The sequence below is a fragment of the Acanthochromis polyacanthus genome, chromosome 10, assembly GCF_021347895.1.
Source record: "Acanthochromis polyacanthus isolate Apoly-LR-REF ecotype Palm Island chromosome 10, KAUST_Apoly_ChrSc, whole genome shotgun sequence".
In the NCBI taxonomy this organism is placed as follows: Eukaryota; Metazoa; Chordata; class Actinopteri; family Pomacentridae; genus Acanthochromis; species Acanthochromis polyacanthus.
Window position 1 is genome coordinate 11,595,273 of NC_067122.1, and position 16,068 is coordinate 11,611,340.

At 38.2% G+C, this 16,068-nt stretch overlaps 2 protein-coding genes across 2 annotated transcripts in view; both read left to right on the top strand.

Annotated features, from left to right (window-relative positions):
- The window catches only part of LOC127535821 (uncharacterized), a 133,967-nt gene that overhangs the window by 114,890 nt on the left and 3,009 nt on the right, over window positions 1-16,068 (top strand). The window lies entirely within an intron of this gene.
- Window positions 2,891-5,503, top strand: LOC127535768 (uncharacterized). Its single transcript, XM_051954465.1, has 6 exons — window positions 2,891-3,371; window positions 3,472-3,804; window positions 4,116-4,469; window positions 4,549-4,683; window positions 4,896-4,957; window positions 5,065-5,503. The coding sequence occupies exons 1-6, from the start codon at window positions 3,329-3,331 to the stop codon at window positions 5,191-5,193; spliced, it is 1,056 nt and encodes a 351-aa protein (XP_051810425.1). The 5' UTR covers window positions 2,891-3,328; the 3' UTR covers window positions 5,194-5,503.

Sequence of the window (16,068 nt, forward strand, 5' to 3'; positions counted from 1 at the left end):
TGAGAGAACCAGTTCCACTGGCAGCAATACATGCCCACCCCCACCATGGTTCACTGGTGAGATGGTATGCCGTGGATCTTGAGCAGTTCCTTCCCTTCTCCAGATTCTTCTCTTTCCATTATTTTGGTACACATTAAGCTTTGCCTTATCTGCCCATAGGATGTTGTTCCAGAATAGTACAGGCTCTTTTAGATGGTTTGTGGCAAACTCTGATCTGGCCTTCCTGTTTTTGGGCTCACCAAAGGAACACCTTGTGGTGAACCTTCTGTATTCACTCTGGTGAAGTCTTATTTATGGACCTGATTGTGTGTATTTAGTGTTTGGCACTTCATTCTTTTGTGTTTTTGGTTTTCCATGTTTCTGTTTCCTTAGCTCACCTAGCCTGTAGCTTAGTTTGCTTGTTATTTACCTCAGTGCACTCCACTGGGTGGTTTGGTTATTAGTTTTTTGATCCTTGCACCTTTTTTCACCTGTATTTGCACCAATTACAAATAAAAACTTTCGTCATGTAGTCTCTGAGCTTATTGTTCTCATTAGTCTCTGCAGATCAGTTTTCAGTAAACCTCTGTGGCACACACTTTTGATTGGGAAAAACATCTGATTTCAGTAAAAGACAGAGAGCATGAGTCCAACTGGAATATTTCTGGAAAATGGAATTCAACTAGTAGCCTACTGGACTCAAAACCAAACTCTGAAGTCTGCATCATCAGATTTTGTACTGAAATATGGTTGGATCACTGGACAAAATTTTTAGATGAATCCATCAGCAGCTGTATTTATTTTTTCATTCAAGATTTTTGCAAGGTTTCTTATTCGTTTATTGCTGTGTTTTCATTGGTCTTCCTCACTGAGAATGTAACTTGACTGATATTTTAACCTATAAAGTGGAGTTCAAAGCTTGTGCTAATATGAACTAGCAGTTTGAGCTTAGGTCATATTCCACCGGTTCTTGTAGGATTAATTTTTGTCTTTCACAGAAATCAAAAGTGGCTAAATGAAAGGCAATTTTCAGTGGCCACTGTCCCATTGATTGGTGCGAGAAAGCAACATCAATTTATAAATCATATTTGAAAACTAGACAAACTCTTGTCCCCCCATCTTTAAAATGCAGATGTTATCATGTTTGCTCATTTAGAGTCTGCAAGCAAAGTTTTTCATGCAACATCCTTTGACTTGCAATTTTTGGCAATGATTGCAAACAGGTGATCTTTTAATTACTTAATGTATTTTGGCATGAATTCCTTACATTTACCACAAACCCACCTCTGCATCTATATCAGCAGTCACCATGGTCCATTTGAAAAGTTTAACATTGCAGCTCTACATTTAAATACAAAGAACTGGAACACATTAATACTTAACTAAATGTTTAAGATATATAAAAAACAGTACTTTACACACACACACACACACACACACATGTCTGGTTCTTATATCCCCGTGGATACTTACCATTGACTCCCATTCATATCTAACCCCTAACCCTAACCCTACCCGTAACCTTAACCCAGACCAAAACAATGCCTAACCCTAAAGAAACATTTTTGCACTTTTACTTTTTTCAGTAACAACAACATGGCCAAGAAAACACTGTTTCCCCCCGTGGGGACCTCATTTTTGGTCCCCACCGTGACACGAGTCCCCACCTATATAGCACATAGTCAGGTTGAAGTCCCCACCGGTATAGATAAACACGTGTACACACACACACACACACACACACACAGACACACACAGACACACACATATACACCATTCTTCCAGAAGCACATTTGTGAGGTCACACACTGATGTTGGACCAGAAGGCCTGGCTCTCAGTCTCCGCTCTAATTCATCCCAAAGGTGTTCTATCAGGTTGAGGTCAGGACTCTGTGCAGGCCAGTCAAGTTCATCCACACCAGACTCTGTCATCCATGTCTTTATGGACCTTGCTTTGTGTACTGGTGCACAGTCATGTTGGAAGAGGAAGGGGCCAGCTCCAAACTGTTCCCACAAAATTGGGAGCATGGAATTGTCCAAAATGTCTTGGCATGCTGAAGCATTCAGAGTTCCTTTCACTGGAACTAAGGGCCCAAGCTCCTGAAAAACAACCCCACACCATAATCTCCCCTCCACCAAACTTCACACTTGACACAATGCAGTCCGACAAGTATCATTCTGGCAACCGCCAAACCCAGACTCATCCATCAGATTGCCAGATGGAAAAGCATGATTGGTCATTCCAGAGAAGGCTTCTCCACTGCTCTAGAGTCCACTGGAGGCGTGCTTTACACCACTGCTTCCCACGCTATATATTGCACTTGGTGACGTATGGCTTGGATGCAGCTGCTCGGCCATGGACACCCGTTCCATGAACCTCTCTGCTGAAGCACTGTTCTTGAGCTAATATGAAGGCCACATGAAGTTTGAAGGTCTGTAGCGACTGACTGCAGAAAGTTGGCGACCTCTTGGCACTATGTGCCTCAGCATCCGCTGACCCTGCTCCGTCAGTTTACGTGGCCGACCACTTGGTGGCTGAGTTACTGTCGTTCCCACACACTTCCACTTTCTTATAATACAGCTGACAGTTGACTGTGGAATACTTAGGAGCGAGGAAATGTCACGACTGGATTTGTTGCACAGATGGCATCCTATTACAGCTCCACGCTGGAATTCACTGAGCTCCTGAGAGCGACCCATTCTTTCACAAATGTTTGTAAAAACAGTCTGCATGCCTAGGTGCTTGATTTTATACACCTGTGGCCATGGAAGTGATTGGAACACCTGATTCTGATTATTTGGATAGGTGAGCGAATGCTTTTGCAAATATAGCACATTTGTTATTTGTTTGGACAGTGAACAGCAAAAACTTACAGCCTGGTGTAAACAATAGACTTTTGGTTTCTGTGGCACACTCTGCAATCCTGCGTTTGGCTACCAGATTGCTTCACAAATTCACTTTAATATATGTTTGGATGAACCAAGACGTCTCTGCTGTCTGAAGTTCCTGGCTGTGTGTTCAGATGTGCAGGTGATAGTGAGGGCAGAAGATGGACCTTACAGAACAAAGATGAAAATAAATGTAAGACAAGCTTGTAAAATTAATGAAAGCAAAATACTTTGACATTGTCACTAAAAGGAGTGAGCTTATGGATGAGAAAGAGGTGAAACAATTCTCAAAGCCTTGGACGAGATCACTGTGACAGGAAGTGCACTTTAGAATCTTTTTTTTCTGCGACAACCAATCAGATGCATTTGCCAGTGTGTCAAAGAGGGTCTTGGCCAAGTTATATCTCCTCCTACACTCATTTAAACAGCAACAAGGTCCCTGACAGGAGACAATGTCAAGATGATCGTGTTGTGGATTATACTGCTTGTTCTCCATCAAGGAAGTGAGTGCTTTCTCATATTTATGTGAAAATTTTAAATGGTGTATTTCCAGAATTGTTGTGAGTTAACTTCATATATGTTTGATGTTTTCTTTCAATTCAGATACACTCACTCCAGTGATTCGAGTTGAACTTGGTGAATCTACAACCTTAACATGTGCTCTGTTTAATACTGATATCAGCAATGGAGAAGTTCACTGGTACAAGCAGAGTGTTGGAGATAATCTGAAACTAATTGTGATTCTGCGGAAACATGCAAAACCTCAGTTTGAACCAGAGTTTTCAAACTCAGGATGGCAAGTTAATAATGATGACAGTTTTAGCAACCTGACTATTTTGAAAACAATCCAAAAAGACGAGGGAATCTATCACTGTGCAGTCGTTGCATTCTATGGCACAGCGTCTAAATGGAGTGGGACATATTTGATAGTACAAGGTAATAATATGAGCTACTTTCATCATGTTTGACAAACATTTTAACCATTAAAGCCTGTATACTTGTTGAAGAATAACTATCACTTGCTAAACATATTTCAGTTTCAATCTAAATAAAATTACACATATAATGAATTTCTTCTATATAAATCCAGATGCTATTTTACCCACTGATTCAGCTGAAGTATAATATTATTAATCCCTGTTCATATCAGTAAGATGTAAAACTACTAAAATCACATTTGAGATTTTTCTCAGGCTTTCAAAATGTGCTTTGAAGTCTCATCCTGTTAACATTTTTTTATTACACAGGAGACAATCAGAAGACATCAGACTACACTGTTGTTCAGTCCACAGCATCACATTCAGTCCATCCAGGAGAATCACAGACTCTCCAGTGTTCAGTCTTCTCTGACTCTGACAAGAAAACATGTTCAGGAGATCTGAGTGTGTTCTGGTTCAGACCTGGATCAGATAAATCTCATCCAGACATCATCTACACTGATGGAAACAGACCTGATGAATGTGAGAAGAGATCTGACACTCAGAAGAGCTGTGTTTATCGCTTCTCTAAGACCTTCAGCTCCTCTGATGCTGGGACTTACTACTGTGCTGTGGCCACATGTGGACAGATACTGTTTGGAAATGGAAATACTCTGGATAATGGTATGATTTTATGTTCAGCACTGAAGATATACAAAATATGTTAACATCATTATCAGTAATTATTCTACTTCTCTTTCAGAAACTCTTTCACAAACAACACGATCTGAAATGATTGCTCTGGTGGTAGCAATAATCTGCTTGGCCATTTCTGTGATTATAAATATTGTTTTTATCTGTTACCGAAGACAGAGAGCAGCACAAGAACAATTCACAGGTAAGGGAATTTTCTTACAAAAGAAAATTGTAACACATTTAATAAAAATTTCATCATCGCTTAATTTAATTCCAATTAAAATTTACACATTGTATTGATGACAATGACAAGAACTAATGAAAGAAAATTCAAAAATTAAATTAAACCTATTCTATGTCCTAAATAGAGAGTCAGATTAAGGGCATAATATTCTTGTTTTTGTTGATGATTAGGAATAGAATTCACTTCATCACAAACAAGACGGGACAGCTTGAGGCAACCAGTGGTTGATTCTGTAAGTCATGACACCAAATCACATTATTTATTGGTATTTTACTAATGATTCTCAGCTGCTCATTATAACAGTATGATTTTATAATGAACATTTTATCTTCTGCTCAGACTGAAGGTGGACATGATCTGAACTACGCTGCGCTGCATTTCTCTGGAAAGAAAGCTACACGAGGAACGAAGAAGACGGAGCTGAAGACTGAAGAAAGTGTGTATTCTCAAGTTAAATGCCAAATGTGAACGTGTCTATGAGAAACTTTAGATACACCTATAGTACTGACCTCTTACAATGAAAATAAATGAATGCAAATTCTCAGTTTCATTGAAAGCAATGTGTTTTTTGAGAAAAGACAAAATCTCCTCGATCCCATCACTGTGATAAAGCCTCACTTGAGAAATAAACTTGTCAAGAATTCTTCTTCAGAATTCCTCTTGGCTACTAATGAACCCGTGAAGCACAGTACAAAGCATGTACTAATGTGAACAAGCAGTTAGTAATTTCTACTGTTCAGGAAAAAACAACGCTGACTAAATGACAAGTTGTTTTTAGTGGTTGCTGTCTCATTGATTAGTATGAAAAAGCAGCATCAATTCATAAAATAGATTTGACAACTACACCATGTGTTGTGTGCCTGATCATTTACAAGCATATACAGCACCCTCCATAATAATTGGCACCCTGGTTAAGATGTCTTCTTTAGCTTCTAATAAATTCAGTTTTTTTCTAAATAATATAGGACCACAATGAAAAAAAGAGGAAAATCCAACCTTTAATTCATGTGCATTTATTCAATGGGGGAAAAAAATCACACATTAAGAATAATTCATTTACTTCAAATCATGTGTGCCACAATTATTAGCACGACTGATGTTAATACTTTGTACAACAGCACCTAATCTTCTCCTATAATACATTTTTCAACAATTTTCAGTGTGAGAGTATGCTTCTTTAATAAAAATTGAATTTATTTCACGGTTTTCAACACATCTTAACCAGTGGTGCCAATAATTGTGGAGGGCACTGTATTATCATGTTGTTCATTTAGAGACTGCAAGCAAAGATTCCTTTCATCTGACATACTTTGATTTTCCACTTTTGGCAAATCCCAAAAGCATAATCCCAGATAGGTTATTTTCCCCTTTTTTGTTTATTTGTTTTTGCAGTGAGCCTTGCATGCACCACACACACACCTCTGCATATAGATCGGCACTGACCGCAGTCCATGAAACATTTTAGCATTACATCCACTCACTTGAATAAAAAAGGAAAATTGTAGCACATGACTAATATTTCATAAAATATATTTTTTAAAAATATATAAATATGAAACATCAATCTTGTTTTCAATAACAATATTTCCACAGAATACAATATACACAATATTTTCAGACAAACTTTCTCTGTCACTGATTCTGAGCGAAACAAGTGTTTTTGACAGCATAAATCTGTGAACTAAGTTTTCCATTTTTAGAGACCATCCATAGCATGGCAACTTGGAATTTCCAAAGATCCCTATAATTTAATTTTCCATGATGAAATGATTGTTTTTGTCACAAAAAACAATCTTGCAGTTTGGTTCTTACATAAGTTATATCATTATTATTATTATTATTATTATTATTATATGCCCAAAAGCACCAAACGTACCTTCAAGCATGGTGGTGGCAGTATTATGCTCTGGGGTTTTAGTGCTGCTAGTGGAAATGATGCTTTAGACAAAGTAAATGAATTAAAGAAGCAGATGCATCATGTCCACATCCTCTGAGAAAACCTAAAATTCTTAGCCAGAAGGGGACCTTGGACTTGGATGCAGTCAGATTTCCAATAAGATGGTGACCTTAAACACACATCGCAAGTGGCATAGAAATGGTTTAATTAGTCTGGATTTAAAATTTTAGACTGGAATCCATAAAGCACTGACTTGAACATTGCAGGGTAAATGTTTGCTCAGATTAATCCAGGATTTTTTATGTGGAATCATTATGGAACTGAATATTTTACCAGTGAAATACTTCACTCAGGTTACTGGAACAATGCTATATATGAAGCACCTCTAGTTGTGCAGTCAGGAAGAGCCTCAGAAATGATTGGGGAAATGATTGAAGGGGACAGTTCATTCTGAATAGCTGAGTTGGAATCTATATAATTTCTGAAACAAAGTGTGAACAACAAAACCATTGAGACAGCTAGACTTACATGCAATCAAGCACATTTATGAAACCAAGAGCATTTATGAAACTAAAAACTCAATGACGAGTACAAACACAATGAAACACACGAAAACAAGCAACAACACAAACCAAAGAAGAAAAGCACTCAGAAACTATTCCGCTAAGGCTGCTCAATCATTGTGTCATTTGCAATAGCTGAAATCGTGACAGAATTCACAGCAACATAGAATGTGGCCATTTGATATTGATGAACCCACAAACAAAATGACCTTTCACTGAGCACAGGCGTGTGTTATGCATGTGTACGTTATGTATAGATACTGAATCGCATGACCTAAATGAGTAGCGGATGGCGGGAATTGATGGGACTCAGAAACACCCCCACAATTTAATCAATTGTTCCTTGTGTGATTTCCGAAAGATAAGTCCTGATAAGTCCACAGCAGTGGATTAGTGGTAGGATCGCAATCATGTGATCGTCAGCAGTCAGCTGACATAGTGTTCACTTGTTCTCATAGTTACAGTGACGCCGTGCCGCTATCTCACAATGATACCGAAATCTTGAACAAATCTGTGGATCTAGACTATAAACCGCATCACTGCCGAAATCTAATGAGGTGGTCATTTGTCCATTTCATTCAAATCTCACTCCCTTTTGGAGTAATGGAGTAACACTTATTGAATTCATCTACTTATTAGAACAGATACTTGAATGTAAACTATGAAGAAGTTACTCTAAATATACACTGCCTATCCAAAAAAAAGTTGCCACTCTAATATTTTATCGAACCACTTTTAGCTCTGAGATCAACACACATTAGCCGTGGCATCATTTTTTGATAAACTTCTGCAATGTCACAGCGTTTATTTTTGTCCAGAGTTGCATTCATTTTCTACCAAGATCTTGTTTTGATGATGGGAGAGTCGGATCACTGCACAAAGTCTTCTCCAGAACAGGCCAAAGATTCTCAACGGGTCTGAGGTCGACTCTGTGGAGGCCAACTGATGTGTGAAAATTATTTCTCATGCTCCCTTATCCACTCATTCACAATGTGAGTCCCATGAACCCTGGTATTGTCACCTCGGAAAATACCCATGCCATCATGTAATGGTGGATGGATATTAAACGTTTCTAGAATACTATAAATGCGAGCACCAACTTATCACGTAAACTGATATTTTAATCAGGTGCCATGCCAACCAAATTGTGTCTTGCTTGTGGTATTAAACTGTGTTGTGGATGCTAACAGTACAGTCACCAAACCAGGTGTTCAACCTTAAAGGAAGAAGCCTTCCAGATCTTGTAGGATGGTGTGAAGTTTGTTATCTTAGGAGGAGGTCGTGACAAGGCAGACCTTCAGAGGATCCAACAACACACACCTCCAGACATCCAAGATGCATCATGGGCATAATTTACCCAAGTGACTGGACCACATGCCCAGTCACTATCAGGCCTAGAAATGACTACATGGCTGCCAGAAACACTCTGACTGGCATCCCCCTGGCAGGACTTACATTAAGACAAAGAGAGGTATTTATTCTACTGTCTTGGACTCCATTCTTTATATGAACTCATTTATTGGAACTGCTGAAAATATTGCTGTCAATAACCTTATGATGTTCAAATATTGTAGTATATTATTTCTTTCTCTTCTCTGTTTTTCCCTTCACTTGCATTCACAGCATTGTTTATTTTGTGTTGTTATTTGTCTGAATTCATGTTAACAGTGCGGTGTAGTTAGACAGATGCCGTTGGTTTAATAATAATAATTACATATAAATATCAGTTCAGTGCCTCCACTGTTTTGTTGTTCACATTTCCAGCTACCATCCAGTTTCACACTTTCACAAAAAAAAAAAAAATGCAGTGACAAACATCACAGGAAATTTCTGCTCTTTGAAGTTCTTGATTGTGTCTTTAGCTAGCAAGAAGTGAAGGCAGAGGATGGACATTACTGAACAAAGAAAGAAGAACTCTGATATGAGATCATTCATTTAGACAAAAAGCTTGAGCAATATATTTAAAGTAAGTGAGCAAATGAAGAACAAGGTGCAATGCAATGTAATCCTCAAAGAACCAACATGACAGGAAGTACACTTCTGAATCTTTATTCTTTGACAGCCAATCAGATGCATTTGCCAGTGTGACATAAAGGGTCTTGGCCAAGTTACATCACCTCCTACACTCATTTAAACAGCAACAAGGTCCCTGACAGGAGACAATGTCAAGATGATCGTGTTGTGGATTACACTGCTTGTTCTTCATCAAGGATGTGAGCGGTTTTTTAAAATCGTTTTTGCAAGACAGTTTTATACCATGTATTTCCAAAATTGTTGTGACTTAATTTCTTATATATTTGATGTTTTCTTTCAATTCAGATACACTCACTCCAGTGAGTCCAGTCGAACTTGGTGAATCTACAACCTTAACATGTGCTCTGTTTAATACTGATATCAGCAATGGAGAAGTCCACTGGTACAAGCAGAGTGTTGGAGATAATCTGAAACTAATTGTGACTCAGCAGAAAAGTTTAATACCTCAGTTTGAACCCAAGTTTTTCAACTCAAGATGGAAAGTCAATAATGATGAAAATTTTAGCAATCTGACTATTTTAAGGACAATCCAAGAGGACGAGGGAATCTATCACTGTGCCGCCATTGAGTGGTTTGGCAGTTCTAAATGGAGTGGGACATATTTGATTATAAAAGGTAATAATATGAGCTACTTTTGTAAAGTTTTGCAAATGCTTTAACAACTGAAGCTATGCTGTATAAATGTTTACAGAATAATCATTGCAAAAAGATTGAAAAGTTCACGAAAACAATTTTAATTTCAATGCATTTAAATTTACATTCAGCATGCATTTCTTCTGTTTGTATCCAAATATTTTCAAACACTGATTCAAGGAAAGAATAATATTAATAATCCCTGTTCACATAAATACAAGTATGACGTGAAACTACTAAAGTCACATTTGATGTCAGACTTTCAGAATGTGCTTTGAAGTATCATCCTGTTAACAGTTTTTTCATTACACAGGAGACAGTCAGAAGACATCAGACTACACTGTTGTTCAGTCCACAGCATCACATTCAGTCCATCCAGGAGAAACACAGACTCTCCAGTGTTCAGTCTTCTCTGACTCTGAGAACAAAACATGTTCAGGAGATCTGAGTGTGTTCTGGTTCAGACCTGGATCAGATAAATCTCATCCAGACATCATCTACACTGATGGAAACAGACCTGATGAATGTGAGAAGAGATCTGACACTCAGAAGAGCTGTGTTTATCGCTCCTCTAAGACCTTCAGCTCCTCTGATGCTGGGACTTACTACTGTGCTGTGGTCACATGTGGACAGATACTGTTTGGAAATGGAACTACTCTGACCAATGGTATGATTTTATGTTCAGCACTGAAAATATTCAAAATATGTTAATAACATCATCAGTAATAATTCTTCTCTTTCAGAAACTCTTTCACAAACAACACGACCTGAGATGATTGCTCTGGTGGTAGCAATAATCTGCTTGGCCATTTCTGTGATTATAAATATTGTTTTCATCTGTTACCGAACACAAAGAGCAGCACAGGAACAACTGAATGGTAAGAGTTGTTTGTTGAGTTTCACATTTTAATGCAGCTGTGATTTTTACTTTAAATGTTTCAAACATCTGGCCTAATTTAAAAGATCTTTTTTGATAAAAATAAATATCAATTCATATTTGCACACTGAACTGATGACAATAACAAGAAATAAGGAAATAAAATTCAAAATTGAAATTAAACTTGTTCAATCAGCTGAGGATCCTAATATAAAATCAGATGAAGGTCATAATATTCTTTTTTTCCTCATTCGGTATAGAATTCACCTCATCACAAGCAAGACTTGACAATTTGAGCCAACCTGTGGTTGATACTGTAAGTAATGATACTAAATCACATTAATATGGTTATTTCAATAATACGATTCCCTGCTGTTTGATATAACAGTTTAACTTCATAACGCTCCTTTAATTTTCTGCACAGACTGAAGGTGGACATGATCTGAATTACGCTGCGCTGCATTTCTCTGGAAGGAAAGCTGCACGAGGAACGAAGAAGACGGAGTTGAAGTGTGAAGAAAGTGTGTATTCTCAGGTTCATTGCTAAATGTGAATGTGTTGATGAAAAACTGGAGATTTGCTTAAGGTACTGATCCCATACAATGAAAATAAATGTATGCAAATTCTCAGTTTTATAGTGTGCTGAAGTCTCACTTGTGAAATGGACTTAGAGATGTTAATAAAACAGCCTGCTGGTTGGCTGTGTTCCCTGAGATTTTTACTTACAGTAATCTCTTTGTGTTTCTGCCTATTCCAACCTGCTAATCAGGTACACGTGTCTATCCTCCTTAGCTGGGAACAATGACAGTTCAGAGAAATTGTGCTGTGACCCACAAAATTACATTCATTCAGGAAATGTTTGTATTTTCAATTTCGAACCGCTTAGCTAAATATGACGAACAGCAGGATGTAGCTTGGCTTTAGTTAGTGTGAAGAGACTGTAACAGAAGTTACACACCAAATATTTTTCAATCATTTGCTGTATAACTTATAAGTTTGTGAATTGCCGTTGTTAGCCCGCTGGCCATGCAAGCTCTTGAAGATTCTGTTTCTAACCTTATCTTTGACAGAATAAAAAATGCTGATTTCATGAAAAAACAGAAACCAGGAATCATAGTGTTACATTATTGGAGAATGTAATTCATTCAATATTATGCTCAAAACTACATCCACAATCTGAACTTTACACAATCAGAGGTGTATCTGTATTTTTTTTTTTTTTAATCTTAGCATTGTGTGTCTAATATGGTTAGGCAACTGGACAAATAAATTGGATGAATCCATAGGGGATTCTTTTCATTTTTAAAGAGTTTTGCAAGTTTTTTGTAAATTTATTTTGCTGATTTAATGTCCTGTCTCCTTGAGAATCATACTTGGCTAATAATCCATCTTCAAAGTGAAGTTCAAAGTGTGCAGTAATAGAAACTACCACGTGGAATTGGGTCATATTATGCATGCCAGTGTAGCCATAATTTCCATTATTCACAAAAAAACATCCATCCATCCATTATCTATGCACCACTTAATCCTCTGTAAAGTTTTAGGGGGGCTGGAGTCTATCCCAGCTGATTTCGGGGGAGGGCAGGGGACACCCTGGACAGGTCACCAGTCTATCACAGGGCTACATATACAGACAGACAAGCAAAATCACATTCACATTTTTGGATAATTTTAGAATCACTATTGATGCATGTCGTTAGACTGTGGGAGGAAGGCGGAGAACCCAGAGAAAACCCACGCATGCACAGGAAGAACATATGAACTCCACATAGAAAGATCCCAGGGCCAGTCAGAAATCTTGTAGCTATGAGATGACAGTGCTAACCACCCATCCACTGTGCAGCCCTTCAAAAAAAAACAAGCAACACTAAACACTAATTTTAACATTACTTTCCTACATTTGAATACAAATAATCTGTAACACATGTTCAATATTTCACAAAATATCCAAAATATGAATATCAAACATAAATGTTTTCAATAAGAATGTTTTCACATTCAGATGAACTTTATGTGTTATTAATTCTAAGCAAAATGTGAACATTTTTTCACACTGTCTGCGACTGTGAACAAAAGTTTACATGCACTTGAGACCATGTACATCATGGCAGTCTTGAGTTTGCAGTCTTTCCTCTCATTTAGTTTTTCATGGCAGAGTGGTGGACATGTGTCTTTGTCACAATGAAGAGTCATGCATTTTGGTTCTATCATAAATTTGTTGTATGCCCAAGCCTACCTTCAAACGTGGTGGTGGCATTATTATGCCCTGGGGCTGTGATGCTACCAGTGGAAATGATGCTGTACAAGAAATAAGTAGAATAATGAGGATTACCTCCTCATTCTTCAGGAAAACATACATAGCAAGTGATAACAAAATGGCTTAGTTAGTCGAGATTTAAGATTTTAGACTGGCCTCCACAAAGTCCTGACTTTAGCCTTGTAGGGTAAAAGTTTGTTCAAATGGATTCATGAAGGTTTATGAGGAATCATTACTTAATCAGATATTCAACGAGTGAAATACTTAGATCTGGTTACTGGAACAAGGCTATATATGAAGTACTCCTATTTGTGCAGTCAAGAAGAGCCTCAGAAATAATTGGGGAAATGATTGAAGGGGACAGTTCATTCTGAATAGCTGGGTTAGAATCTATATAATTTCTGAAACAAAGTGTGAACAACAAAACCATTGAGACAGCTAGACTTACATGCAATCAAGCACATTTATGAAACCAAGAGCATTTATTAAACTAACTACAGAATGACAAGTACAAGCACCACAATAAAACACACGAAAACAAGCAACGACACAAAACAAACAAAAAAAGCACTCAGAAACTATTCTGCTAAGGCTGCTCAATCATTGTGTCATTTGCAATAGCTGAAATCATGACAGAAGTCACAGCAACATAGAATGTGGCCATTTGATATCGATGAACCCACAAACAAAATGACCTTTCACTGAGCACAGGCGTGTGTTATGCATGTGTACGTTATGTATAGATACTGAATCGCATGACCTAAATGAGTAGTGGGTGGCGGGAATTGATGGGACTCAGAAGCACCCCTACAATTTAATCAATTGTGCCAAAATCTATATATACTATGATAGTAGAGAATGTGGGCATTTATTGAAAGTGATTTGTGAACAAAAATTCAATTGTGTGTAGTTGTGCTTGTTTTTTTGCTTGGTCATAGCTAGTGGACAGTTTTATTCAAGATCCAGAGACGTTTGGAACTTTTCTCCTGCCCACATTTTAATAATTCGTCATAATCAGATCCAGGTGATGCTCCCTGTCTTTTATGTCCTTGAGATCTCATTATTCAGTCAGTTTTGATTGTTACAGTGCCTTGTGAAAGTATTCGGCCCCCTTGAACTTTTCAACCTTTCGCCACATTTCAGGCTTCAAACATAAAGATATAAAATTTTAATTTTTTGTCAAGAATCAACAACAAGTGGGACACAATTGTGAAGTGGAATGAAATTTATTGGATATTTGAAACTTTTAAAAAAATAAAAACCTGAAAAGTGGGGCGTGCAATATTATTCGGCCCCTTTACTTTCAGTGCAGCAAACTCACTCCAGAAGTTCAGTGAGGATCTCTGAATGATCCAATGTTGTCCTAAATGACTGATGATGATAAATAGAATCCACCTGTGTGTAATCAAGTGTTCCGTATAAATGCACCTGCTCTGTGATAGTCTCAGGGTTCTGTTTAAAGTGCAGAGAGCATCATGACGACCAAGGAACACACCAGGCAGGTCCGAGATACTGTTGTGGAGAAGTTTAAAGCCGGATTTGGATACAAAAAGATTTCCCAAGCTTTAAACATCTCAAGGAGCACTGTGCAAGCAATCATATTGAAATGGAAGGAGTACCAGACCACTGCAAATCTACCAAGACCCGGCCGTCCCTCTAAACTTTCACCTCCAACAAGGAGAAGACTGATCAGAGATGCAGCCAAGAGGCCCATGATCACTCTGGATGAACTGCAGAGATCTACAGCTGAGGTGGGAGAGTCTGTCCATAAGACAACAATCAGTCGTACACTGCACAAATCTGGCCTTTATGGAAGAGTGGCAAGAAGAAAGCCATTTCTCAAAGATATCCATAAAAAGTCTCGTTTGAAGTTTGCCACAAGCCACCTGGGAGACACACCAAACATGTGGAAGAAGGTGCTCTGGTCAGATGAAACCAAAATCAAACTTTTTTTCCACAATGCAAAACGATATGTTTGGCGTAAAAGCAACACAGCTCATCACCCTGAACACACCATCCCCACTGTCAAACATGGTGGTGGCAGCCTCATGGTTTGGGCCTGCTTTTCTTCAGCAGGGACAGGGAAGATGGTTGAAATTGATGGGAAGATGAATTGAGCCAAATACAGGACCATTCTGGAAGAAAACCTGTTGGAGTCTGCAAAAGACCTGAGACTGGGACGGAGATTTATCTTCCAACAAGACAATGATCCAAAACATAAAGCCAAATCTACAATGGAATGGCTCACAAATAAACGTATCCAGGTGTTAGAATGGCCAAGTCAAAGTCCAGACCTGAATCCAATGGAGAATCTGTGGGCAGAGCTGAAGACTGCTGTTCACAAACGCTCTCCATCCAACCTCACTGAGCTCGAGCTGTTTTGCAAGGAAGAATGGACAAGAATTTCAGTCCCTCGATGTGCAAAACTGATAGAGACATACCCCAAGCGACTTGCAGCTGTAATTGCAGCAAAAGGTGGTGCTACAAAGTATTAATGCAAGGGGGTCGAATAATATTGCAGGCCCCACTTTTCAGGTTTTTATTTGTTAAAAAAGTTTCAAATATCCAATAAATTTCGTTCCACTTCACGATTGTGTCCCACTTGTTGTTGATTCTTCACAAAAAATTACAATTTTATATCTTTATGTTTGAAGCCTGAAATGTGGCGAAAGGTTGAAAAGTTCAAGGGGGCCGAATACTTTCACAAGGCACTGTACTTCCCGTTTCTCACCTATACTTTAAAATCCTTAGAACTAATAGATTAGCTACCTATTAGTTGTGACTGCTTGTGTCTGCTCGCAGAAGCACAACAACCACAAACTTCACATAAAGTGGCCTGAAGTTATATTTTGAAAGGAATTGTTTCTTTTATGTTGTCTGATCTGCCACCATCAAAGGAGACAACTGTGTTAGATAGCAAATGCTGCTGTCTGAATACTGTAAATGCGAGCACCTACTTATCACGTCGATAAATATTTTAATTGGCTGCCACGGTAACCAAATTGTGTGTTGCTTGTGGTAATAAACTGTGTTGTGGATGCTAACAGTACAGTCACCAAATAAGATGTGCAGCCTTAAAAGA